Below are 27,826 nucleotides of genomic sequence, written 5' to 3' on the forward strand. Positions count from 1 at the left end.
TTTCCTTGGCTGGACATATATCAGAGTTTAAATCATTAAGGATCACATCCACTCTTAAAACAAAACTGGTGCTCTTAACGCAACATTGAACTCTCCACAGTCTTCTTATTTAGTTACTCTTCCTAGCTAGATAAATCATGATTTATAAAACCTCATTTTTCAAAATGTTAGATTTTTTTTTATTTTCTCATCTCTTAACAGTTTAAGATTTTGGGACTTGACAGTGTAAGTTTTTAAACATAAAAGTGTACAGAAAATATGCACCTTCTTGAAGAAAAACACGGCACATGAGAATTTTTTATTACAAGTTTCACTGGTAACATTTGTTAAGCCGCTTAATAATTCCAGATCAAAGACCTGTTTTGAAACAGATTTGTAAAGAACTGAGTGCACTAAAAAGAATAGTGTTGTGAGAGCTATCTTAATCTCCAGGTATACTGACAGGAGGGGTAAGGTCTGTGAAAGTATTATCTGCTGGTGGAGGCTGGCAGCCCTTAGCACTCTCACAGAAAGCTTCACAGTGGTGGTCAGTTTTGGACTGTAGACTAGTTGGGTTATAGCCTGTTGTTAGTCCCAAATGGAGGCACAATCAGTGGGACTTCGGTAAATCAACACTTGCAAGGACCGATTCAGGGCCATGTAGGAGCTTTAGGCCACTGCTTGAATTACTTCTGCTCATGGTAGGCCTTGAAATGGCATTCTGGTGGCAGGACTGAGGCCTCTGGATTTTTGGATCTCAAGTTCCTCCATTTCATTGAGAGGTTCCAGGATAAAGATACATTACTCAAACCAGGCCGAAACTGACATAGATAATTTTCTCCCTAACCAGGTTAGAGCTAAATGGCTTGATGATTCTTGCCATGCTTTCTGACACATTATACATCTATACCCCAAGGAGATTAAAAAGCAGAGACATCACCTTGCCAACAAAAGTCCGAATAGTCAAAGCTATGGTTTTTCCTGTAGTGATGTATGAGAGTGAGAGCTGGGCCATAAAGAAAGCAGACCACTGAAGAATGATGCCTTTGAATTGTGGTGCTGGAGAACAAACCGATCAATTCTAAAGGAAATCAAACAGCATACTTCCTGAGATATCTTTTCTGGTCCACAAACTGCTGCTTCATTCTCCCTCAGTAGGGAATCTTCAACTAACAACACACATTTCCTCTTTCTTTTGGCAATCCTTTCAAGCACAGTGTCCTTCATGGCCACTTTCCTTGTTCCAGTTGCTCAGAATCACTGTCCATAAGGATGTTCCAAGACTTTTGTCCTTGGTCCAGTGGCTCTTAATCACTGCCTGTGGGGAAGGCCAGAGACTGCTTCTTCTCTTCCAACAGCTTAAAATCATTGTCTGCAGGGAGATCCTATCATGGCGGTCCCTGTTCTAGTAGCTTAGAATCATTATCTGTGGAAAGGGCTTGATATTGGTTCTGTAGGTTCAAAGACACAAGATAATTCTTGATAGCCTTCGTTCTCTGTCTCACACCTTCCTTCCTGGAGAAGTTTACACTCTCTTGCTTTTCCTTGTGAGTCTGCTTTGCTGTATAGAGAAATGATTCCTTTTGTCTGATGAGAAAAGGAGAGGCATGCTTCAAGCTACTGTGTCCTCTTTTCTCGCAAGTCAATCAGCTTGCACTTACAGCAGGTATAGCCTCCTACATTGCCAGGGAGGAAAATCAATGTGCCGTGGATTTTGCAGGTTAATAGAAAAGCTCCTTTCATTGTTCGCGTTTCTTCTCCTGTAAAAGGCTATCTAAACTCCCCTCCTAAATGTCCATGCAAGATGACCCAGTTTTGCCTCACTGTTGTAAACTCCTCTTCACAAGCTCCCAGGGACTCTTCAGTGCAGCTCCTTCCCCAGGTGTGGGAGACTCACTTCTCAGCACTTGGCAGTTACTCCCAATTGTAGCCCCTCTGTCAGCACCGAGTGCTTGGAGCTGAGCACATGGATGCAGTCAGTGCAACAGTCAACTTCCAAACAAATCAAAGTCCTGCCTCTTGTGCCATTTCTGATGCTGGAGACTAGATAGTGCTTTTTAAAAGTATGTACTGATAACAGTTGCCTCCAGTTCTTGAAAAGTGTTAGCACAGATTAGATGAAATTTATATTACTCTCTAAAAGTGAGTACGTGGGAGCACAAGGGACATGGTGGTGCTGCCGATTAAACAGCAGAAGCCTCTGTGCTGTAAGGTTTGTAGATCTTCAGCTGTAAGATCGAATCCACGTGACGGAGTGAGCGCCCGTCGCTTGTCCCAGCTCCCGCCAACTTCGCTGTTAAAAAGCATGCAAATGCAAGTAGATAAATAGGGACCCCCTCGGTGGGAAGGTAACAGCGTTCTGTGTCTAAGTCGCACTGGCTATGTGACCACGGAAGATTGTCTTTGGACAAACGCTGGCTCTATGGCTTGGAAATGGGGATGAGCACCGCCCCCTAGAGTCGAACACGACTGGACAAAATTGTCAAGGGGAGCCTTTACCTTTACTAAAAGTGCTTGATAACTTTCTTAATCTATTTCTCAGCTCACGGTAGTTGTTTCAGATTGAATTTAGCCTAATTTTTTCTTTAGAACAGAAAACTGTCAGGTTGTTGAATGTGAAGCAGAATGGCTTCGCTTGCATTTTCCTTGATGCTTCCAGATTTCCCAACTTCTACCATTCTCAGAAAAATCACACTTTCATGCATTGTAGTTGTAGCCTGTTTCATACATCCATTGTTATGTATACTTTCTGTGTTTTTTTCTCACTATCCATCCTTTACTAAATCTGTGTCATTATGAAATATTATTGAAAATATTTAGAGGGCTTATCTGGTAAGCGGCCATTTAACAATGGCCTATTATTCTGAAGTCACCTAAACAAAGAAGAACTGAAGGAACAGCTAAATGATTATTTTTTAATTTTATTTAAATCCCCTCTGTCTCCCAGAAGTGCAACTGAAGGAATCTCACATATTCTTTTTAAAAAACAGATGCACTTATAAACACAGCAAAGCTTCCAGATGGGATCAATTCCCATGCCTCTCACTCCCCCCACACACTTTTTTTTAACCCCTGAAGTTCTGGTGACCTTCAGAGTGTGGGACATATCAGTATCTGCATCAGTAACAAGAGATCCAAAGAGGGAAGGAGATGAAGTAGCAAGGGATTATTTATATTCTGATCTGCCCTCTCCCCTTTGTAGTCAGTCAGGCAGGCATGGTCATGATAATATCTTTATTTCTCCCCCCCCCAAAACTGGAAGAATCCTAAAGGATTAAGCCATGGGAAAAGAGGAGAAAAAATATTTCCTGAACACTACCACTTCCCATTATTTTTCCATAACACAGCTCTGCCATTGAAGAGACAAGAACAGAAAAAAGAAAAAACAAATAATTGAAAGCTTGGGCAAACAGGTGTTCATTGGTTCCCAGCCCTGCCTTCTCTGGCAAATACCCACTCAGGCAGGACTGGAAAGCACCAAACACCTGTTAATCCAAAGGATGAACCAGCAGTTCATGCCCACCTCTGGTGCTAAACTCTACACACAAATACATATACAGTATCCTGAACCAAGAAAGGAAATAAACTGCAGAAGGAACATTTTGACATGAAAGGCCCTGTTTTCTGAGACTTGACATAATGGGACAAGCCCGACATTTTCTGCAATGATCACTAATGTGGGAGTTAGCACCATTGGAAAGTTTACTTTCAAATATATGACAAGTGTTAACACAATAGTAGTTTTGCCCATTGTAGTTGGTGAGGTGAAAGGAAAAGTCACCAATGTTATGAGGAGCCAAGGATAACAGCCTGTTATTACTTCTATCTTCTTCCTACCCCTCCTAAAGTGGAGTGAAACTATGAGATCAACGGGTGTGTGCTGCAGTAGTAAGGAGGCAGGTGTGAGTGTGTTGGCTGGGTATAGCTCCATTCACCCATGTCTTCTGGTCCTTTCATTGATATCACAAGTCACACTGTTCATCTGGTCAAGTCTTGTCTGCTCTGATTTGCAGTCATTCCCAGATTCTCAGGCAGAGGTCTTTGTCACGATCTGTCATATAATGCTTGACTAGAGAATAAATTTGGGATGTTCTTTGTGTCAAGCATGTGTTCTGCCACTTCAGACTTGAAATCTTCAGATGATTACTTGTCTAGATCAGTGGGACTCCTATGGAGATTTTAAATTGCATTAATATATTTAAAACACACACAATTCTATAGGGGAGCTTCAGAAATTGAAAGGAATAGAAATAAGATAAGAAAATGACATTATATAGGGGTGCCCCAAACAAAAAAAAGTTTAACTACATAAATGCATGTATATTTGTATCTCTGTAAGTATACATAAACATGAACAGAGTACTAAACTTTGCTGGTGAAATGCAGTGAATTTCAATGAACTTTGTGATGTGAAACAGAAATAGCCAGACTTCAAGCTTGCAGGTCCTACTTCCTTTCTTTTATAGGAGCCTCATGGCGCAGTGGTTAAATTGCTGTACTGCAGCCAAAACTGCTCACAACCTGGGGTTGAATCCCACACAACCAACTCAAGGTTGACTCAGCCTTCTGTCCTTCTGAGGTCGGTAAAATGAGTACCCAGCTTGCTGGGGGGCAATGTGTAGCCTGCACAATTAACTTGTAAACCACCCAGAGAGTGCTTTAAGTGCTATGGGGAGGTATATAAGCAGCACACTTTGCTTTGCTTTTTACTAGAACAATAAGTCTGGCAATCAAAGGCCAGCAGATTGTTCTCATTACCAAACATAAACAGTTTACAGTTCTTGCACACAATTACTTATTGCTTTCTCTCTTTTCCCACTTATGCATAAAATTATAATTTGGGATGTTTCATTTTGTTGGCACTATTGTTGAATATTTGGGAATCAGAAACCATTGCTGATCTCCTGCAAATCATTCTGGTGTTGTATCAATAGATTTAAATTTGCTTTCTGTTCCCCACTATTGTACAGCATTTTGGAGCTGGCATTATGCTACTGGTATCATTGAGGGCAAGGATTATAACCTTAGTTCCACTGAATATTTTTTCCTTTCTCAAGATACACACATTTTGATAGCTAAGTAAGTCTTGTGTTTACTTCTGCTGGCAGGTTGTCTTGTTGATGGAAATAAACACAGTCAGTAGTGTCAGCTTTTACTTGACCCATTGGCAAAAGAATTTTTTTTCTTAGCAGGAAGCATTAAAAGTAAGTTTTTCTTGACATCTGAGAGAGATAGAGATGTTGGCTACTAGGACAAAGATTTTTATTCACCTACAGAAAATATTTTGTGCCGTAGACATATATAGTATCATCTATTCATAATATTTTGCATCCCATGGCACCACACAGCTCACAGGGTTTAAATTTTTTATCCATGCATCATGGGCACAATAAAAATGTTGCCCCCCAAAAGATGACAACCAAATAGCATCCATGGCAACTTCCTCCTGAGAGAATAGGGGGGGTTGTTGGGATTGTGGATCTTGAGAAATGAGGGCTTAGCTCTCTTCCCACATGCTACTGTTTTGAGTTCCACTTCTCTTCCCCTACTTTTCTTTTAATACATGAATATAAATCATCAGTTGCCTTATCCTTACACATGACGGCAAGGAAGTACAATATTTTCTCAGACAAGGTTGGTTAAGAATTCCTGGCACTCTTGATAGAATTCTAACATTGGCAACAATAATGTTTTGCAAAAATTTGCTGTTTTGGGGGAGAATAGGGCCCCATTTTTGTACAAAAATCCAAACCAGGATAACTGAAGCTTAATGTAAGAATCTGAAGTGCTGAATAGGTGGCTGTTTCTTACTTAACAATCAGCTAGTCCTATGCTTGATGTGTATCTGCACTTCTCAAAAAGCACCAGAGATTTTTGTGTACAAAATTATAGAGAAATTGGGGTGGTAGAAAAAAGCTGTTCGCTTGTCTTCCAGCTGAAGCTAAAGATTCTTGTGGAGCTTTAATATTCCTTGTTGAGGTATCTTGATGGGTCGAGATACCCTGAATAAACAGGAAGAAGGAATTTAATAAGTGTGCTTTTCATCCCTAGAATATATTTCACATGTTCTCCAGTTGGGCCATCAGCTATTGTGCAATATAGGGCTTTGTGAGGGAGTGCAGATGTCCATGCCTAGCGAGCTGTCTGGCCAGCACACAAGTAGGAGGCAACTGGGAGGCGGGTATGTTTTTTCAAGATCACGCCTGCAAGAAGGTAGGTTTCCTCAGGATCAAACTGATGCAGCTGAAGAGGAGAAATTTCTTTGATGAAAGGCAGCTGGAGGAGACAGGGTCAGGGAGAATAAAAAGGAAGGACTGGGAAGGCAGAGGGTAATTGTCTATTTCTGAAGAGGAGGATGTGTGAGGAGAATGCTAGAAGCTGTCTACCTTTGCCTGGCTAGCTTCTAACAGGAGTCAGACACTAGACTTGGATAAGGCTTGGATAAGGCTACATGAGCCTGGACACTGCAAGAGCCCTGCAGAGGGAAGGGATAGGCATGCTGAGAGAGGGGATGGGTAGTGATGCACTGCAGCGCCTAGTTGCTTTTGCTAATTTATACAAGCCTTCCATAAAATGTTGACTTCCTGGGCCTAAGCTCTCTTCTCCTTGCTTTCCAGAACCTGGACTTCATGGACCTGCAATGAAGTTAACTGGGTTCCTAAGTTGGCATGTGGGGCCCAAGGGGTTAGGGACTGTAATTCAGCCCTGTGAGACTCTGGGAAAAGGAAGGGGGAATGACAGTGTATCACTAATAAAAGCTATTCTGAGCCAAGAATTTGAGCTGAAGCCCATAGTTACTGGGACTGGGGGAGGGGGGTCTGTTGGGGTGCACACACTTCCAGGGTAAAAGTGGCTGTAATTGAGGAAAACAGGTACGTTGCACTCATCTAAAATAGCTAAATAAGATGTATTGCTGTCTGGAAATTTTGAAAACCTAATGGACTGATGGTGTCATAGAGAAGGTTACTTAAAACTACAGTAATTATCTGAAAGCTATTTAAAAATATTTGAAACCTATAAAGCCTTTTAAGATCATTAATATTGTTTCCCACTTTGCCAAAAGAAGTGTTTTGATTTAATGTGGGACTATGACTGTAGAATGATCCTGTGGCCAATTAACCTTTCTAGCAGTTTTGTTTGTGAATTTGGAATTAATCCTGGAACATTGTATGGGAAACACTGTGCTATAGAGTCACATGTACTATTCATAATCATCCTGAGCCTGGAGCATTGCCATAAGAATGCATTTCAAATTGCAGAGTCACACCAATTTGTTACCATGACAGGGTCAATTTAGAGCTACGTGAATGCTGTTGCTGCTTTTAACATCAAAAGTCTGGTAGTGGTGGACAGGAACCTCAGTTGCAGAGGAAAGTGAAACCAGGCATTAGAGGCATTACGAAGACTTAACAAAATATGCTTTATCTCAGGCTTGTCAGTTAGGATTTTCTCTCTAATGCCAGAGGGAACTATTGGATAAGAGAAGGTATCGTCAAAATAATATGTCTGATGCTAGTACAAAAAGGAACCTGTCAGGAACCTCAAATCATTACCTGGCATTACCTTCATTTTCAGTAATTCTGTCTTATAGATGCCGTATTTCATCTTCATAAAAACTGGTGGGCAGTTTTAACTGTCAGGAGTAAATGACCAGAGACAGATATTATTTTTACATTTCTATGGCTGTAAAATTATAGTGTCAACATCTAATTTAAATAGCATTTTGATGAATTTGAACTCTACAAAGAAGAGATTTGAATCATTAAAATCAAATGACCATGAACCAGAAGAACTATGGATTTAAACCAGAGATATCATGGAAGAATCCAAAAAGACTGGCTTTTTAATCAGAAGAAGAAGAAAAAAGCCTAAATAATTGACTGATGAACCCTTTAAAATTGTTCAGGACAGACAAAAAGTGACAAAAATAGTATTAGGATCTTCAACACAGCTTTTCACTGACTATGGCATAGATAACAAAGAGAATTATTATGATAGTACAACAGGAGAAGAAAAGTGAGAGAGCAAGAAATCAAAGGAAAATCTAAGCCTTGATTTGGGATGCTGACTAGATTAAGAGAAGAACTTATTACCTGGTCAGACAAGGATGACATTCTTTTAAAGACATAGCCTGTCATGAACCTGCAGTTTGAGAAAGTGAAGTGAAAGCCATTCTCAAATCCTAACAAGAATTGCTGCCAGATATGAAAACAAACAGTGTCCCACAGACTGGAAACATTTAATATACATCCAGGTCCTTGGACAGGAGATATCAGAGTCCAGTAACTCTAGGACTGTTGCATGAATTTCCCATTGCAAGTAAAATGATGCGCAGGATTTTGCAACAGAGACATTTACAGAATGGAGTGAGATAAATAGAGTGATGTTGCTAGATCCACTCCTTTTGCCGCATACAAAGAATACTGCTGTTCATGGGAGAGGGCCAGTGCTTCCCAATTTTCCAGAGCTTATTGGAACATTTCATAAATAATAAATAAAGTACTGTACATTGTGAGCCTTGTTTCATAAGTCAGAAAGCAAATACTTATGAGAAAAACAGGAATTGCAGCTAAATATAGTTAAGCAACTCTTCCTTCCTAGAATGAGCAAATCAATAAGAATTTTATACTGGATGCCTAAGATTATGTTATTTATGTGCTACAAAGTTGATGCTGACTTTATATATTAATGCAATTATATATTGAGAGAGAGATGGGTTACTGTTCTTTATATCCTAGGGAGAGGGACCAAGAGACGAAAGAGAGATAGAGCCTAGCCAGACTACTGACAAGAAGACCATACACCAATAATTTTGAGTTAAGCACTAGTCATGTAACATTTATTGTTAAGACATAAGACAAAAGGTACCAAGATGCCTCTCTTTCATACTTCCATTCACACAGATACCCAAAAGACCCTTCTCTTGCAGGTAATCAGTCTCTCAACAAGGGTGATGAGAGAAATCGTTGCAGTGCTGTCGAAGCCCACCTGTCTCCTCCTGGGTCTTCCTTCTTATAGGCATAGAACTCCCTTGTGGGCAAGCAGCGGCCAGACTCTGATTTCCTGGGCAGATACAATCTGCTACCATGCAGGAATGCTTGCTTTCAGTGTACAGTTTATTCCATCTGCCATAGACGTGGCTTCAGCTAGCCTGCTTCTCCTTTCTTGTCTAGACCACTGGTTCTTAACCTTGGGTTACTCAGGAGTTTTGGACTGCAACTCCCAGAAGGCTTCACCACCTGCTGTGCTGACTGGGGTTTCTGGGAGTTGCAGTTCAAAAGCATCTGAGTAACAAAGGTTAAGAACCACTGGTCTAGAAAACTGGTTATAGCCAGCCTTGTTCCTTTTTCCTATCTGAACAAACAAGTCCACATTTAGAATATTCTTTCCACTTCTGCGGTTTCTTGTTGATACAGAAACTTGAACTATTGGAACTCTGTCGATTTATATCAGGCTACCCACCCTATCTTCCCTTGCAAATCTCCATCTTCTTTTCAGGCTTGGTCTTTCTGGAGCCCACCCACCCACACTGTCACACATAATGGATGTTCTTGTGTGTCTTTCCAGTTATATTGATAGTGCTGTTTGAAGACAAAATTCTCAAACAACCAGAATGCAAGACCAACTCCATGCATTTTTGAAGGCATTCAGAGATGTAAAGGATTTCGTAACTAGAGTCATCCCTTTTGAGAAAAAGTGCTTATTTTATACAAATAGAAACAGTGAACAGTTATGAACTGAAAAGTTATTCATCCTGCTTCTTTAGGGGTACAGGAAAAAAGGGACCTTTAATGTATTTCTGAGTTTTGGAAATATTGCTAAGGTCTGGTCCACACATGTTGTTTCCATCAGCAGAACCCTGTGTTGTCTTAATTAGTATGTAGATACGCTAGAGCAGAAAGTTCTCTGGACCAGAGAATCTTGCAGGAATCAAGCTGTGAGGTGTTAAGTTTTTCCTTCCAAACTTAATAGCTACTTTGGCGATATATTTTGGCGATCAGGGCTCCAGTATGAGGGAATCTTAACCCTGCTGTGCAGCCCCAAATCAGACAGCTCACAAAGCTGAAAATTTGATGGTAAATGTGCTTTCTCCTATATCCCTATATGAAAAAAAAAACTGTTTCTGGTTATTATGTTATATTCTTTCCATAATGGATATGCAGTGTGCTCATTCTGCATATCTAGTTTTCTTCGAAATAGAACAACTCATGTAAAAGTGTAGTTTGGCAGATACCCATACTGTATATAACATATTCTTATATTCTTCTGCATGTGGGAAAAGAGCCGCCTCCCTCATATTCACATACTGCATACATACAAGGGACCAGTAATGATATTTTTTGGACATGGACAATGAGTGTGTTGGTTAGGATGTTCTGGGTGATATAGTTAAACATTTAAAACTTTCTTTGAATAGGAAACCCCAGTGCCTTTATCGCAACAGATTTCAGTAGAGCCATGCTCCAACATTGGCAAAGTGCTCACATTTTATTGACCTATTAATTCCATTGAAATGATGTATATTGTAGAACTGCCCTTCTGTAGATGTGCACCAAGGAACACTTATATGTGAACAGCATCTGCTTACTTTAAGGTACGTCATGAAATCCAGATACTTACGTGTTTAAAGAACCTGTTCTTACAGAGAGTTGCTCATGACATGGAAACTACTATCCAAGATAAATCTTATTTAGTAATTGTATATTGGGGAGATCAGGCTGGCACAGCATGGGACCATGGGAGCAATGCAAAGAGGTGCAGTATAGCTCTGTCAATTACACATCAACATGTGAATTGAGTAGTGCATGACTAGGTCAGTTTTTAGAAATACATGGGTAGAGTAATAAAGCAGTACCTGATGCTTTTCTTATTGCATCTTGTTGTTCTGTGCAATTTTGGCACAATTTTGAGTTGTCCCCCACTCTGGTTCTGGTTGGATTTTTTGTTTGTTTATTTGTTTTTGTTTGGAAGCTTGTTTAATTACAGTTTTCTTCTCATTATTGGATTCTTTTTTCATGTTTATTGAAAGAGGAGGCGGGAAGGAGAGGAAACCATTATTTATCAATCTCAGAATAGAAATTAGTTTATTAAGAAGTAGTTCATTAGTGATGCCACCATTTATTAGTAGCTCTGAACCAAATTATAAATAGGTCACAAAAGAGAAGGGTCTTGTTTTTGCTCCAGCAAGCATTTGCTGAACAGGACATTTTTGAAGAACCAGTGCTGCATGAAATAGTGAGAGGAAATACAATTAACAGTGCCTTCTCTAATATAGAATTAGATGCCAAGTCTTGCATATACATATGCACATGCAAAAATTCCCAGCTCATTTTGTTAAGTGCCTTTTCCTGATAAGTCTACTAAACAACTATGTCAATTTACTTACCTAGAATAATCCTCACTGAGTGAAGTGAGGTTTATTCTTAGGTAAGCAGACATAGAATTGCAATCTAAATAACTGTGGTTCCTTACTTTTGTGACTGTGGAACATAAATTGTAAGACTTGTCTTGATTCTGTTGCATGGGCAATCGCAAATATTTTCTTATACAGTATGTGCATTTAAGAGAAACCACCGTCTAGCTAAAGAAAATGAAATTCTCTTAAGACATATTTATTCCCCCCTTTTTCCATCCCCCCCACTGCCCTTTGCCTTTTGTATTCCTTCCCCATTACCCAATAGTTTTGAAAATAAAATTAAAAAATTATTATATAAAAAAGACATATTCTAGAAGTAGAAGTTATTGTGTGTTCAGCATGGAACTTGAAGTCTATATTTGCTTGTCTTTTGTCTTGCTTTCTTGGAGCTAACTTTAACTTGAATATGTTTTTAGTAAGACCACATGAAATATGTACATTTAAAGTACTATTGTTTCCTCCATAAATGGGTATGCAGATTAGCTATCTGCAATGCATTCACGGCCTCTGCTTTTAATGGTAAGGGGAAGGGTCATTCTGTATAGGTCGGTTGAAGTCCTCACCTGCGAGACTGTGAGCTGCCCATGCTATATCTGTGAGCTGTCTATCTTAACTTCTTGGGAATGTGTGCTGCAAGGACCTAAATTCAGTTGTGAGTTCCAACTGAAGTAGGAGTTACATGAATGCTGACATCATTCAGCAGTTGTTTCAGTGGCTGTACTGTAGTTGTTATTTGTATTTGCATATATGTTAGGATTCTCTAGGTATTGTGCCTTCACAATTAAACCATGTCTTGCAAGACTGGAAGAGCAACAATTTGATATGATTTGTTATCAAGAGCTATGCATTCTTTATAATGTAACTTGTTCTTTTTTTGTGTGTTGCAGGTAGCATAGTATACCTTGGGATGATGGTGGGGGCATTCTTCTGGGGAGGCTTGGCAGACAAGGTGGGAAGGAGACAGTCTCTTCTGATATGCATGTCTGTCAATGGATTCTTTGCCTTCCTTTCATCATTTGTCCAGGGCTATGGCTTCTTTCTCTTCTGTCGATTACTTTCTGGATTTGGGTAAGCAGTCCTTTGCTATCTTTAATTTTTTTAATTAACTTTACATTTTCCTGTTTTATGGGAAAGCTTATTAACCAATGCTCCCAACTCACCTTCAAAAGAATAAATTTGAGGGTACTGTATATGGGTATCAAACAGTGCTCTTCTTCATGGCCCCTGAATCACACGCTGGGTGATCCGCACCTGCATGGAGCCTCATCGGAAAGTTCTAGTCTAGAACTTTCCGATGAGGCTCCGCGCAGGCACAGATCACCCAGGGTGTGAATCACAGAGGTCCACCCGAAGAACTACAATTACAGGCGGGTAGCCTGTTGTTTCTTGCCTTGGTTTTTCCCTTCCTTGTGGTACAGTGCTGGTCAGATTCTCCTCTGTTGCCCTGGGATCAGGATGGAATCCAGCAAGGAAAGAATGGTGGAAAACCTGGAGTATTCATTTCTTTCACTTGATCTGCTGGGATATTTAAAAGGCCATGATGTGGCTAGGAACGTAAACCTCCACATACATCATTGTATCCCATAAAATATTTTTAAGCAGTGTTATGGAGGAATATATAGATACAAAGAGCTGAGATCCCCTATTGTGATATTTATACTTATTTATGTTATTACATAATACATACATAAAATAAATAAGCAATAAATACTTTGTTATATTATCAGTCTTTGGCAAGAAAATCTTGCATGGTGGATTAAATACAGACTTCCAGTGCTAGAGTAGGCAGAGTGATATCAGTGACTTGAGTCTGGAATGGATCCAGCCCAATATTAGTATATATTTTCCCTTAAGATAACACCTTCTATTACAGATCTTCTGTTTCCACATGAAAAGCATTTTGTTTAATCATGCATTTGTAATTTCTCTTTCAGTCATATTAGATGTGTAAAGTTTTACCTCCAGCTATGTATTTCAACTGTTTCTTAATCCATTCTCAATGAAGAATATATCAGTTTTTCATGTATTTGGATGGTATTTTAATCCTTTCTCCTATTATTAAATCAATCATAAATACTTTGTTTTCCATGAACAGCTAGCAAATCTGCCCTACTTATTTATTTCGTTGTTTCAATCCTCTCTCTCTCTCTCTCTCTCTCTCTCTCTCTCAAAAAAGTGTTAAAAATCTATCTACACTCCACTAGGCCTTCTGAAAAAATTGAGACCTCTGCATCAGAGTCTCTAACAGATCTAAAGCCTTCTAGGCCCATGCTGAAAAGATGGAATGGATAGATTATCAGTGCCCGTCCTTCCTTCCTTCCTTCCTTCCTTCCTTCCTTCCTTCCTTCCTTCCTTCCTTCCTTCCTTCCTTCCTTCCTTCCTTCCTTCTCTGTGGGTGCATGGTATTGTCTGATTTCCCTTCCTTTGCAAACAGTGAGAGGGATGTTATTTATGCCACCCTAGTGTGAGTTAAGAGTTCAGTTTCCCACTGTACCTCCTGTGAATAGAGCCAGCTACTGTTGCTCTAGTTGCACAGTCCCAGAAGTGCCCCTAGAAGAAGAGAATGGTAAACCACTTCTGAGTACTCTCTACCTAGAAAACCATGAAAAGGGTCACCGTAAGTCAGAATTGACTTGATGGCTCATTATTTTTATTATCATTAGTGTTTGTTTAAAATTTCCTGCATATTAGGAGTGTTCTGTGAGCTGGGATAGCTTCGGCTTCTGTCTTCCCACCTCGTCTTCAACAGTGTCGTCATGTTGGAATTCTTCTTTAAACAACATACGGAATGTGCAGGTTTCTTTAAGAACAGGAGAAGACACAGTGAATCAAATCTCTCTTTCTGAGAAATGAACTATTTTTCTGTCTTAAAAAGGCAGAGCTGAGCAATCTGAGGATGCCTTTGGAAGAACCATAAATTCAGCCTAACTGTAATGATGGATATGAAGTAACATATCCACATGTATAACTGTTGCCATGTTGTATAAGATACAAGCTACCTCTCTCACTTTGAAAGCAATCTCTTGCATTAATTGACGTAGGATATTTAATTTCTTGTGAAAACACATTCTTCTGTATTTCTGTCATGAAGTTGTAATTCAGATATCCTTTCCACTCAAACTGGAGGTTCTGTTCAAGAATTCATCTTAAACACCATGATGTTCATAGTACTAATTTACTTCCCCTCTCGCCAATCTAGTCAATAGTCTGTCTATCCAATTTCCCCTGAAACATTCTGTAATACAGTACCTAGCTTTTAATTATTGAAATACTTGAAATCTTCTTTGTTCCATTTATATATTTATTTAAAAGGTTTATACCATAAAGCTTACAACTGGAAATAGCCAAGCTGTGCATACCCTCAGATCTACAGATCTAATTTTAAGATATAACAGTTCTGCTTCAGTCAAAGAGATTGTCGTATTGTCAACTTGATGTCCCTGTGCTTACTATGTCTGTGTGCACACATATATGCATATGTATTTTGCTTTTCAAACAAAGAGGTCATTAAGGACTCTCTCTTTTTTGCAAGTTATAAAGATTTGGGGCATTCCCTATCTTGGTGGTGAAGATCTGGAAGTGATTTTTTTTAATGTTAAAAGCTCACACACATCCCATGTCCAAAGGCTTCCCCAGACCAGCCCTAGGAAGCCTCAGAACAGGGGTGGGTAGAACAGAAAACTTGCCCTTAGGTTAAACTAATCCTTTCTGGCACCCTATCTGGGTTGCACTGGCATAAATTTACACAACAGGATTTGCCTGTTGTCTTTAACTTTACAACTGATTTGAGTTCAAAAATCAAAACTTCCTCACTGAAGTGTGTAGTGCAGAAGCGTTCTTGTGAGAGCCACTCTTTTTGGAAATGGGCTTCCAGAGAGCTGGTTGTCTTAGTTTGTTACCGTACAAGCAAGGGAGTACCTTAAAAGTCAGTGCTATGGTCTAATCTGGATGCTACAATCCTGCCACCATCCTGTTTCAGACCTACAATTCTGTCTGTGTATCCTGAGATACAAGGCCTGCTGAACAGATCTGTGTTATTCCACAGAGAGAGAGAAAGTGAGTGTATAGGATGCAGCCTCACAGATGTAGTGTGATGCTAAACTGTTGTGGGACAAAGTCCACTTCATCAGATGCAGTAGCAGAAGGCTTATGCTGCAATAAAGCATAATGCTTATGTTCTGTCATTTGGTCTTCAGCGTGCCAGAAGTCCTTCTTTATAGTGGTATTGCTATTATGTATTCCCCTTTCCTGTTTTCATAGGATCCACCCTCTGCTCCTACTGCTGCATTTGCCACTAAGTCACCAAGGCAATGTGCAGACAAAAATAAAAAGATACAATTTATTTTTAAAATAAGGCGTGTGTGAATAAATAGACCTTGTTTTCGAGTTGAGTGTCTGTCCAAAAAGTCTCCCAGAGTTTTAGAACAAGGCAGATGTTTTCAGAGTCCCTTGTTTTGAAGGCATATTGTGATCATTGTTTCTTCCTGCTCCTACACCGCTGCATGGCAGCAGATTTGTCAGTGCCTGGGAAATGATGCTCCCTCTCTGTGTCACTTTTACGATTTATAGTATAAATTTTAGCTGTTGCTAGCAATAGTTGTGATTAATGAGAAGGTAGAAGAATAACATATATCACTCGTTATTCAGGTAAGGATATATGGCAGGTAGGTTTCCTGCCAGATTATTGAGCGGGACCCAGCAGTGGCCATAGAAGCTCACTGGGGATGCATGTGGCATTTGTAGGACTGGGGCTTAAATTGGCTTCATACTTTGAAAACCCTGGCAAAACTCTCAGACCTTATAAAAGGACAAAGCATTAAGGAACTTTAGACTAACTTGGAAGCCTTTATTGGACTTTTTGCTAGACAGGAAAAAAAATGAATTAATACCATACAGTTTTGAATTTTAGAGTCTTTGATAAGATATATAGATATCTATAGACTCTTAAAACTTTGGGTATGGACATTCATGCATGCAACAAATATTGGGATGATTATTAAAAATAAGTGAAGAAGTAATTGTAAGAATGATTAACAAATCATGAGAAGACCCAAAATGTTACAGAGTGAAGAAATTGTAAAACTGGTCTGCCCCCTTGTGAACCACTTCCTTTCCTTTTCTCTGTGTCTCTCTTTGTTTTGTTTTGTTTCTATCTTGTGTGAAATTTAATAAAATGCAGTTTAAGAAAAAGAGAGAGAAAAAAGAGCTCAGAGCACAGAGTGCTGGCGAAACATCAGGAAGAACAACCTTCAGAACACGGCCAAAGAGCCCGAAAAACCCACAACAACCATTAGATCCCGGCCGTGAAAGCCTTCGCGAATATATAGAGAAAAAACCCTGTTAGGGATCTGATACTGCTCAATATAACACACCCCACATACAAGTTTCTGAATCTTTATAATAACTGAATAGCTAACTAATACAAATACTCTGTAGGCAGAAACTCTTGTTTTTCTTGATGGTCTCAGTGACTCACACCTATGGGATCTTCTGTGCTTACAGAGCTTTGTTTTTGGGGCAGCTCCATCCCCTGTCTCTCCTGTGCCTGAGTTGCTCCCTTTTATCCTCGTTTTTTTCCCCTTTGGTTAGCAGGTGGCAACAGTACAATTGTTCTTTCATTGTTCTTCATTTAAAAAGAAATTCAACATTTTCCCCTGTTTGTGTCCCCCCCCCCCAAATTCTCTGTTTCCTGTTTATGTCACCCACTCCCCCTTTAAAAGCTCTTTGGTCCACTCTGGGGCTGGGCTGGATTTGCCAGCAATCAGATGACACAATTGCTAGGGTGAACCAGCCCACTCCCTAGAGCAGTGGTTCCCAACTTTGGGTCCCCTTGGACTACAACTCCCAGAAAACCTGGCCAGCAGAGGTGGTGAAAGGCTTCTGGGAGTTTTAATCCAAGAACATCTGGGGATACAAGATTGGAAACCACTGCTAGAGCATTCCTACCCGCATTCTTCTGGGTCCCTGTCAGAGGTTACAGTTTTTAAGGTGCAGACAGGATTGCTTCATTTTGGTTCGATTCTAGAGAAATCGCTGGAATCAAGTCAGAGCAGCTGGCAGGCAGTCCCTTGAAGAAACCGCTGAACTGTAAACTTATTCTGAGAAACTTTTTGTATTTGTTTTTAACTGTTGTTAAGGTATCAGTGGTGCTTTGAAAGTTTTTTTATTAAGTGCTGTCAAAGCATTGTTGATTTGCTGCATCATTTAGCAACCATTAAAAACAAATGGGACTTTTTATTTTTTGGCCTTTCTTCCTTTCTTTGTCTTTCTTCCAAGGAAGATTTAAAGGGAAAGCTTCCTGTTTTTCAATTGTAAAATTCTCAATTTAAAGTGAAAGAAGATCTTGAGGAGGGTCACTTGAGGTGCAGGGTGGTTTCCTGGCCAGAAACGACCTCATCCTAGCATAAGAATCACACAATGAACCTCTATATGACCTTAATCAAACTTAAGTGACTCTATTTAGTCCAATTCTGCTTGTTCTAATTTGGCCACAGGCATTCTATGTTAAATGCTGTTCCTCTTCCAAGTTGAAATGCCAGGTGTCTGTACCGCAGGAGGAGCCAAAGAAAGGAAAATGGGAAGTATAAATTCCTTCAGACTTCCACCATTACTGTATCAGTCTTTCTTCTCCAGAGATGCAGCCACCTTCTCAGATCTTGCAAATTACTTTCCAGGAGTCGGTCATTGTTGTCACTTCCACAGCCCATGATACAGTACCAGTATCAGAATCAGAAGCTTGAAGATTTGTTTTAAAGGAGGGGGGGACACTAATTGTGCCTGAAAATAGTACAATGTAAAAAAAGTAATTTCTCAAGGATGACAGCAATTCTGATGTGGTTGTTTGAATGGTAGCAGGGAGAATGACTTGGAAAGGGTGGCTGTTTTCACACAGTACAGTTTGCCTCTTGTACCATACAAATATAATTGGCAGATGTGGCTTGAAACAGAATTCTTGAGCAGAGAACAATTGCAATTTATGTGAAGGAACACTCCAATATTCCAGGTATATATCACTCAGGAGATATGTATCAGTCATATGATGAGAAGACCTTTTTTGTTACAGAAGGTGAGGTGAGGATTTAATTACCATTATAGGATATGTTTTTGTATTAAATAAACAGACGAGTGACTGAGATATGAAAGAGGGTAGGAGAGCTGTCTTCTTAAATAAGAATTTTATCTGCACCTGCTGTTTTGTGTGCATATCATTCTGCCTGTGGAAATTGGCAAGGGGACAGATGAATAGGAATTTCTAAACAACAAACAAGCTGAGCCAGGAGGGAGAAGAGAAAAAGACAATCCATCAGGTACTTGAGCTGAAGGGTAAGGAAGGACTAATCTGTTGCCTCTGGCGTTTCTTTTGATTTCCAGTCTTAATTTTGTTTCCAATCTGTTCTCTCCTGTGTCTCCAATCATATTTTTGTATTTCCCCAAGAATTTCTGTCTCTGTAATGTATTTTGAGTTTCATGTCCTGTAATGTGTGAATTATGTGTTCACTTTCCACAATATTATGTAGTAAACTTTATTGCAAAATTCAGAGGAGAGCAAATGTAACTGTGGCTTGGTTTGCATATTCATTCACAAACTTTGAAGTTACTAAATTTGTGCTGACATTTTTGATAAACGACTTTCTCCTATATCCCTTTTGGAGGGAATTGTCAAAAGTGTGCCCTCTATATCTCTGCCAATTTCTGTTTGCAGTTTTATGGCCTACAAAAATTTAGAGCAGGGCTGGACACCTTCCAAATGGTGGCACACATCTAGCCCTGATCCTCAGAAAACTATACCCCCTTGCATCTCTACCCCTATACTGTAAATGCTTCTTTCTATTTACTGTCCTTTATGTCTGTGTGAAAAAGCTCCCCTGTGCCCTCTAGTGGCAATCTTTTTAGAAGCTTAAATTTTAGGGCAATGGAGCACAGAGGTACTGCTGACTGTTATGACATGGCAGAATTGGTCCTTATATCCTTACAGAACCTAGGGGGCTGTTTTGAAGAATGTCCTTTAAAAAATAAATTTGGGTATATGGAGGAGCTGGGGTATGGGGAACCACATTTGGGCCCCATGAGTCTGTGCATGGCTTGAGAAGGGATTGGTTAAACAGATCGATGCCTACGCCTGGGCTGTGTATTGGGTATTCAGTTGTTCACTGGGTGTATGGCAGAAGGCTGGCAACTTGCAAACGAAACAAAACAGAAAACAATCACAGCAATCATCCTTATGCCCATGGAATTTGGCAAAAGTGTTTTGGCCACAGTATTTAAAATAGTTATGACTGTTGTCTTGCATGTTTTCTTAAGCCCTGTGGTCACCGGTGACATCTGAATTCAGAAGCTTACGGTAATCAAAGGTTTAATTTCAGATGGGTTGAGCAGCTTAGGTTGATTAGGAGCCATTCCACATTTCTTGTATGTTGATGGCAAAAACCTTAGAAGTTACTAACTTGTACTTGTGAACAAATTTGTCCTGTTGCTTTCTGTGCCAAATGTCACTGTTTAGTAAAAATGTAAGCAGTTTACAAGTGATAAATATTTATAGTTCGCTTCCAGCATTACCATAATTCCGCATGACATGATTCATTCTTTTTTTAAAAAAGATTCCTAGTATTCATTTATTTATTCCATTTTTAACTGACATATTTCAAGCCTGCTGCTAACAAAGACCTGACAGGGCTGCCAGGCGCTGCCATGCCCATAGGTTAGCACTGCAGTGCACCATGAGCAAGCTGGTTACCCAGTGATGGGCTGATGCTGGAAAGATGCCTAGATGGGGACATTGGAGTTGGAGCAAAATAGAAGATGCAGTGATGGCTAGAGGAGTAGGGTAGCACTGGAGTGGGGCAGAGTGAAGCAAGGGGAGACCTGAGGTTCTCTGCAATCTTGCCGAAGGCGTAGAACCCCTATCCTTCTAACCAGGAGTGAGGAGATTTGGGACTCATCAGGGGGCTGTCTGCAGAGGATGTGGAGCAGAGAGGTGCCTCCCCTCTTGCCCTGGACAGGACCATTGCAGAAGACATTGGAGAGCAATCATTTATGCAAGAAAAATTAGGCTTTTTATACAAAATGAAAAGTTTTTAATGCACAGAAGAAGATATCTAGGTAAAATACAGTGAAGACCCATGTATTCTGTGAATACTGATAAAAGATTTGCTGACCTTTTTGCTGTCCTGAAGGAGTGAAAGTTTATGTAGGAGTTTGCTGTTTGTTTCATACAGTGTCAGAAGAAGCACTTTAAATTGAGGTTGAGCAAATTTGCAAGCATTCAAATATTACAAACAATATTACAGTGGTGCCTCGCTTAACGAGCGCCTCGCTGAGCGATGAAATCGCTTAACGAGGCGCTCTGGGCCATCGCTGGAGCATTCGCTCAGCGATGGCCCCTATGGGGATTTTTCGCTTTGCGATATTCGCTAAGCGTTTCGCTTAGCGAATATCGCATAACGAAGCCAGGAGAACAACTGATTGGCGGTTCCAAAATGGCCGCCGGAAGGTCCGCGCCGCATTTTTGCGCCCTGCCCTCGCTTACCGAGGGTGCGAAAATGGTGGCGCTATGGGACAACATTGCTTAACGGTGAGTTTTAAAGCATTGAACGAAGTTCAATGCGTTTCTATGGCTTTTTTATTCCCGTTTAGCGATGTTTTCGCATAGCGAAGGTTAATCCGGAACGGATTAACCTCGCTATGCGAGGCACCACTGTACATTGTTATGTTTGACCATCACATGCTGTGACATGGGTTCATGATCTGTTATATCATGCAGAGTTGCCTCATAAACACTTAAGCACTGGAGGAAGTGGCTCCTAAATATTATTTGGGTCCCATGAATATCTCAGGTTTGTATGTGTCCCTCCCCATAGGGTAGAGCAAGTAACAGTATCGTATGTTGAAGTCAGTATATAATAGGGATATGAAGATAATTGTTTGCTATCAATGGAATAAACTATCAATATATCAAGGCAGCCTCTTGAGTTTGTCAACTTTCAGGAGAATTGTCGCCTCCATTGTGAGAAGATGAACATTTTGTTTACCAGGGTTTCTGGAGTTTGCACAAAATATCTCTTAAAATTTAATTCAAAGCATATGCGCAGCAAGCACAGAATGATTGGGTGATAGATCAAAAAGTCATAATCAACCCATCCAGGTGTTTCTAACTTTAAAAAGACAATCCAACAGGGCAGTAGCTATGGAATTTCAGCTACATATTTTCACAATTTGTGCAATTTATGGAAAACTCTTGCAAATACAAAAACCAGAAATATCTATTCAGCACCATTACTAATTAACATTACTACCACCTAAGGAGGCCAAAAAAGCCAGCAAAACGAACTAAACTCTCAGTTGTAGTCACCTCCCTCTGGAACATTCTTCCTACAGAGGTTCACCAGGCATGATCCCTACTCTGTTTTTAGGAAGCTAAATAAGACCAAATTAGACATATAAACCTGTTTCCTACCAATTATAAATATGGTCCTGAGATGCTCAAATGGGTTTTAATTTGTATGTTTATTTAAAGATAGTTTTTAGCTAGTGACACTAGTGACAGGGTTAATTGTATTTTGTTGTACTTCTGTATTATTATGTAGTGGTTTTATGATTTTTCTGTGTATTGTGAGCAACCCAGAGATTGGCAACACTAATAGGGTGGTATAAACATGGAAACAAATAAAATAAATACTCATTATAATATCGATATTTTCTTAACAAAAAAATTGTCAAAGGCTTCTTAGATGTCTTAAGTAACTGCCATTCACAGGTATAGTAATGAAAAATCTCACATATTTAAAGAGTTACTGGAAAGGAATAATGAAGCTGAGAAAGACATACAGTATCTCTTTGTATTTTGTGCTATCTTCTTTAATTCACACTCTGTTTTCAATTAGGATTGGTGGAGCTGTTCCAGTTGTGTTCTCATACTTTGCTGAAGTCCTTGCTCGGGAAAAACGTGGAGAACATTTAAGTTGGCTTTGCATGTTTTGGATGATTGGAGGCATCTATGCATCAGCCATGGCTTGGGCAATCATTCCTCACTATGGTAAGAAACAAATCACCATTATATCTAAATTCTGTTACGAGTGTGTATAAATACTAAACCACAATAAATTGCTTAATTATCCTAGTTGCTCTTGAGTTGCATGACATTTCAGTGAATCAATATTTAGTTAGCACTCCTTAGCAGCTGGCACTGTTATGCTTGTATATGGTTTTTATGTTCCTGTAACTTAATTTACTGTCACAGTTTAGTAGAAAATTAGAGACTTGGTGACGCTTCTTGAAATAGCATACTTTAAAAAAGATACTGGCCAGAATTCTGTGGGTGATTTACATGTGCTTAATTGTAATTGTGTAACACATTGCAGTGAGCTGCTGCTAACTAACCAGACAATGGTCACAATAAGAGGCATACACCTGATTGTGCAACAGCATTTGCCAAGTAATACAGTACAAATGGTACCTTGTTAGTTAGTGGCAGTTTGCTGTGGTATGTTATGCCAATTGATGTATACATGTGAAAATCGCTAACAGGATTTTGGCCATTGTTTGAAATATGCATTTCTACCCTGCTGCTGAAATTCCAGATATATTTCATCACAAAGAAAGTAGCAACTAGATTGCTGATTGGGCTAGCTACAAAGAACACATAACCCCTCCCGTTAAAACAGCTCCGCTGGCTGTCAGTCCATTTCCAGGAACAATTTAAAGCCATTTAGGGCTTTACCTGTAAACCCCTAAATGGCTTGCGTTCAAGCTACCTCGAAGACTGCATCTCCCATTATGAACTTGTTGAGGTCATCAAAAGAGGGTCTTTCTCTTGGTTTTCCCACCTTCACAGGTGCATTTGGTGGGGACAGAGAGGGCTTTCTTTGTTGCTGCTTCTAGACTCTGGAACTCCCTCCCACAGGAGGCCAGACTGGCCCCATCTTTGCTGTCCTTCTACACAGGCAAAGACCTTTCTCTTCAGGCAAGCTTTATCTCAGTGACTGTCTGCCTGAGTGAGGTTTTCAAATGGATTGTTGTGCCTTACTACTTCAAATGTGTTTTTAGTATTCCTTTTGTTTATCATGTCTCAGAGTGGTATTTGTTTGATCTGTTTTAGTATTTGTATACTCAATTGTTTTCCCCTTTAAATATTGTCTTTTAATAGTATTAGCCACCTTGTGTTCTTTTTGAGTCAGGATGAAAATATTTTAAATTCTCCACTGTGCCTTCTTGACAGGGGGTGGACTTAATGATCCATAGGGTCCCTTCCAGCTAAGCTTACTATTATTTCACAGATAGGTTTTATATATGTTTTAAGAGTTTTTGCTCTCTCTCTGTGTATATGTGTGTATCTATGTAATGGGAGCTGATACCAGGCTAATTTATTACAAGATCTATTTTAGTAATGGATTATTTCATAACTTACAGGAATAGCAATGATAGAAAAAATAAGATCTATATATAGATGCATTGTTTTATTATATTATTTTACAAAACTTAACACAGAACATTAAAGATCACCTTTAAAGGCAAAAAGTTCACAGGAATTGATTGAGTTCTTACAAATATTGCAGTATTATTTTTATTTACCTTAAGGCAGGTAGTTTTACTAAATTGCTTTCAAAGGTTATTTTGCTGTGGTTTAATGTAAAGAGTTAAAATATGCTTCCTGCCATGTTGATCTGTAATTTTTAAATGTCAGTCTGGCCACTGCTATTTAAAAGTGTCTTTAACTCATGATTTGCCTCCTCAGTAGGAGAATAAGCAGAATATTAAACAGGGCAAAAGCAGACTGCTTAAACTTCTCAGTGCTGATAATCAGCACATCAAGGAGGGGATCAATTTTTATCCTATGGTAGTTGCAATTGTGGTGCTAGCTTCATTGGTTGAACTGGCAACCCCAGATTGTTAACTAAAATAGATGCAGCTTCCTTATCATAGTAATGCAGTGCTCACCCATTGGAAGGTAAGCTGAATATCAAGAAGCTGTTCACTTGATAATGTTCCTTTCAATTGATCTGATTATTATCTTGAACAGAAAATGTAATAGAGCCAAGATCTGTTCAAGAGTGCGGGTTGACCCTCATATTGAGCCATAAACTCTCTGGTGACATAATAGATCATAGGCTGCAGCAGGATATCTGCAGTGCTGTTTATATAATTCAGTAATTTAAGTGGCTTTGTGCTGGCAAAGTGAAACCTGGTTGTACAAGCTCTCATTCTGTGGTCCCTTCACACTGCATTGTGTTGTGCTGCACTTTGTCACCCATGCTGATCCCCTGGGTTGTTGCACAGCCTAGCAGGGATCACAACTCTAAAATCAGTGCAATCCCCTTGTGGCTTGAGGCATCAGGTGCAGTGAATTGATGTGCTTATCTCTTGAATATTCCGTCTGGCAGTTTCCTTGGGAAAAACTGTCATTGTTATTTTCAATATGCACCTGATCAGCTGATTTTTAAGCAAAGCAAGGCAAAGTGTGCTTGCTTTGCTTAAAAAGCAATATATATACACCACCCCATAGTGCTTAAAACTCTCTTTGGGTAATTTACAGTTTAATTATGCAGGCTTCACATTGCCCCACCCCCCACGAGTTGTTCAATTTACTGACCTTGGAAGGATGCAAGGTTGAGTCAACTTTGACCTGCCTACTTGAGCCCAGGATTGAACTCAGGTTGTGAGCAGAGTCCTCACTGCAGTACTGCAGTTTAACCACTGCACTATAAAGTTCCTGTTTGGTTCGAGAAGGTTTAAAATGTTTGATTCTAGAACATCCTAAATTGCAGTTTAAAAAAAATTGAACGCACATACTATCTCTCTCATTTCTCTAATCTCTGTATTTTATCTCACTATCTAATCTGTCTATCTACATTTATTTATTTAAATGGTTTTTATCTTGTTCATCTGTCCAAAACTGGTTAACACATAGTCAGCAAAAGACAGGTCCTGCCTACAGGTTGATGATCAATAAAAGTTAGAGCACAGAAGAGGAAAGAGATGAGGAGCAAACTTTTAATAGGCCTGGAGGGATACCCTTGCTTCCCATTTCATCTTTTATCAGCTTTTGCTTTGTGGAATAGGTGCTGACAACATCTGCGAGTCTGGGGGAGATTTATTGACCAGTCCTAAACAGATTTAATCAATGGGAGTAAGTAAGCAGACATAGGATTGCATCTTTTTATTTCTTTTTCTCAAATAGCAACCAGGAATGGTGCCTGGCAATTTCTTTCTGAAGCTTCAAGATTTAGCGTATTTGGAAGGGGGAAGATCTTAGAAATCTAGTGTGTTTGCATAAGCCCCTTTCATTAAGCTAACCAGTATTTGAGATCCTGCCAATATGTTGTGGTGGATTCTATCACCAGCTTTGCCCTTAGCAGACCTCCTCCTCAGGGTGCAGTTGTGCAGTTGGCTTCAGCTACTATATATGTGTTGCTTCTGATACAGCGAGAGGTTTCTAGTAACTATAGTACCACCCTGATCTTTCCCAGTTTTATCAACTAAGCCAGATTGGCTGTGGTTAGTCCTTAGATAGGAAACCCACTGGGATTTCTAGGGAAGGAAAGGAAAGAATTTCAGCCTGAAATCTTGGCAAGTTATTGCCACTCCGAGGTGGCAGTATAAGAAGACTGATCGCCAAAGAATTGAAGCTTTTGAATTGTGGTGCTGGAGGAGACTCTTGAGAGTCCCCTGGACTGCAAAGAGAACAAACCTATCCATTTTGAAGGAAATCAACCCTGAATGCTCACTGGAAGAACAGATCCTGAAGCTGAGGCTCCAATACTTTGGCCAGCTGATAAGAAGAGAAGACTCCCTGGAAAAGACCCTGATGTTGGGAAAGTGTAAAGGCAAGAGGAGAAGGGGACGACAGAGGATGAGATGGTTGGACAGTGTCATCGAAGCGACCAACATGAATTTAACCCAACTCCGGGAGGCAGTGGAAGACAGGAGGGCCTGGTATGCTCTGGTCTATGAGGTCACGAAGAGTTGGGCACGACTTAACAGCTAAACAACAAAAGCCCAATGATCTGACTCCAGGATAAGGCAGCTTTCTGTGGTCCTAGTGATGTAGACATAGCATAAGACAATCATAAACACCTGAAAGTACATATTAATTTGCACATTGCTCATGAAACCAAGTGTATAAGAATACTATTGGTTCTATAAGTTTTCCAGTCATATAATACATATGACTGGTGATCAGTAGAAACATTTGGGATTGTAAATCTGAATTAAAACTTATTTTTCAAACAACACAGTTTTACAAGGAAAATTGTGTAGGAATTATCTGTGAGTTTTAATATAAACACACTTGAGTAAAGCATATGATTTAATACTAGTTTTGCTTAGCTATGCTGTTTCCTGAGAACTCCCAGCTATTGTAAATCATGGGTTCATTGAGGGGGGGTGTCTTATTTGTGGTTTTCTTTTCTATGTTGCTGCTGCAATCCCCAGAGAGAGAGAGAGAGAGGGAGAGAGAGAGAGAGAGAGAGAAGAATCTTTCTGACATGTTGCATCTAGCCATTTATAAGGCTGGGATGGGCTTACATACAAAGGCAAAGAAATGATTTCACACCCTGTTGTCACTACAACCACTGGGCCCAAGAGATACTGTAGAAGCAAAAGTGGCTCCCCATCTTGGAGGCTTGTGCCAGAACTGTTAACTGACTTTAAATCTATAAAAGCTGCAAACAAGCCGTTCCCATGACAGCCCATATACTTCTCTGCAAGGTGATTCAGTACTATACAGTGGTGAAAAGGGGAGCGGTTCTTCCTAAAACCAGCCTGTTCGTTCCCTAAGATATCCTCCTCCTCTATCCATGTGAATAATCTATTATTGAAGTTTTTGCTCTCCGGAGAGAACCAACTAATAACACAGTCGGTGGCTAAGTTTTTATTCACAGTTTTAAGAATTCGCAAAATGTTATAATAAGACAACTACATGACTCATGTTTTATAATGCTGATATGTTTTAACAACTTACTTATTCTGTATATTTTATATAATGTGCTTATTTTTGTATTTTCGGGTCTATGACCGTATAATAATAAACTTCAACGTCAACTGTTAACTGAAGGTGTTGTTACACTAGTATGAGACTGGATCACTTAAATTGTGAAGAAGTGGAGAAAGTTATTTGTGTTTGGGTTCATATTTTAGCTAGGATTGAACATAATAGTTATAAGTACAGTGGTGCCTCGCATAGCGAGGTTAATCCGTTCCGGATTAACCTTCGCTATGCTGAAGCATCGCTGAACGGGGCAGCGATTTCCATTGGAACGCATTAAACATTGTTTAATGCGTTCCAAATAGGGCAAATACTCACCGTTCAGCGAAGCTTCTTCATGGCCGGCAGCCATTTTCGCGCCCTCGCCTCGCTTAACGAGGGCGCGAAAACGCTGCGCGCGGCCATTTTAGGCCATTTCCCGGCTTCCGGCGGCCATTTTGGCCGCCGAACAG

At 39.8% G+C, this 27,826-nt stretch overlaps 1 protein-coding gene across 3 annotated transcripts in view; it reads left to right on the forward strand.

Annotated features, from left to right (window-relative positions):
* Positions 1 to 27,826, forward strand: part of SV2C (synaptic vesicle glycoprotein 2C) — a 113,248-nt gene that overhangs the window by 44,950 nt on the left and 40,472 nt on the right. For all 3 annotated transcript variants that reach the window (XM_020804019.3, XM_072992665.2, XM_072992666.2), the window contains exons 3-4: positions 12,283 to 12,463; positions 22,276 to 22,427. In XM_020804019.3, coding sequence (XP_020659678.3) covers positions 12,283 to 12,463; positions 22,276 to 22,427 — 333 coding nt within the window. The remainder of the gene's footprint in view (positions 1 to 12,282; positions 12,464 to 22,275; positions 22,428 to 27,826) is intronic.

The sequence above is a fragment of the Pogona vitticeps genome, chromosome 2 (assembly GCF_051106095.1).
Source record: "Pogona vitticeps strain Pit_001003342236 chromosome 2, PviZW2.1, whole genome shotgun sequence".
Classification (NCBI taxonomy): Eukaryota; Metazoa; Chordata; class Lepidosauria; order Squamata; family Agamidae; genus Pogona; species Pogona vitticeps.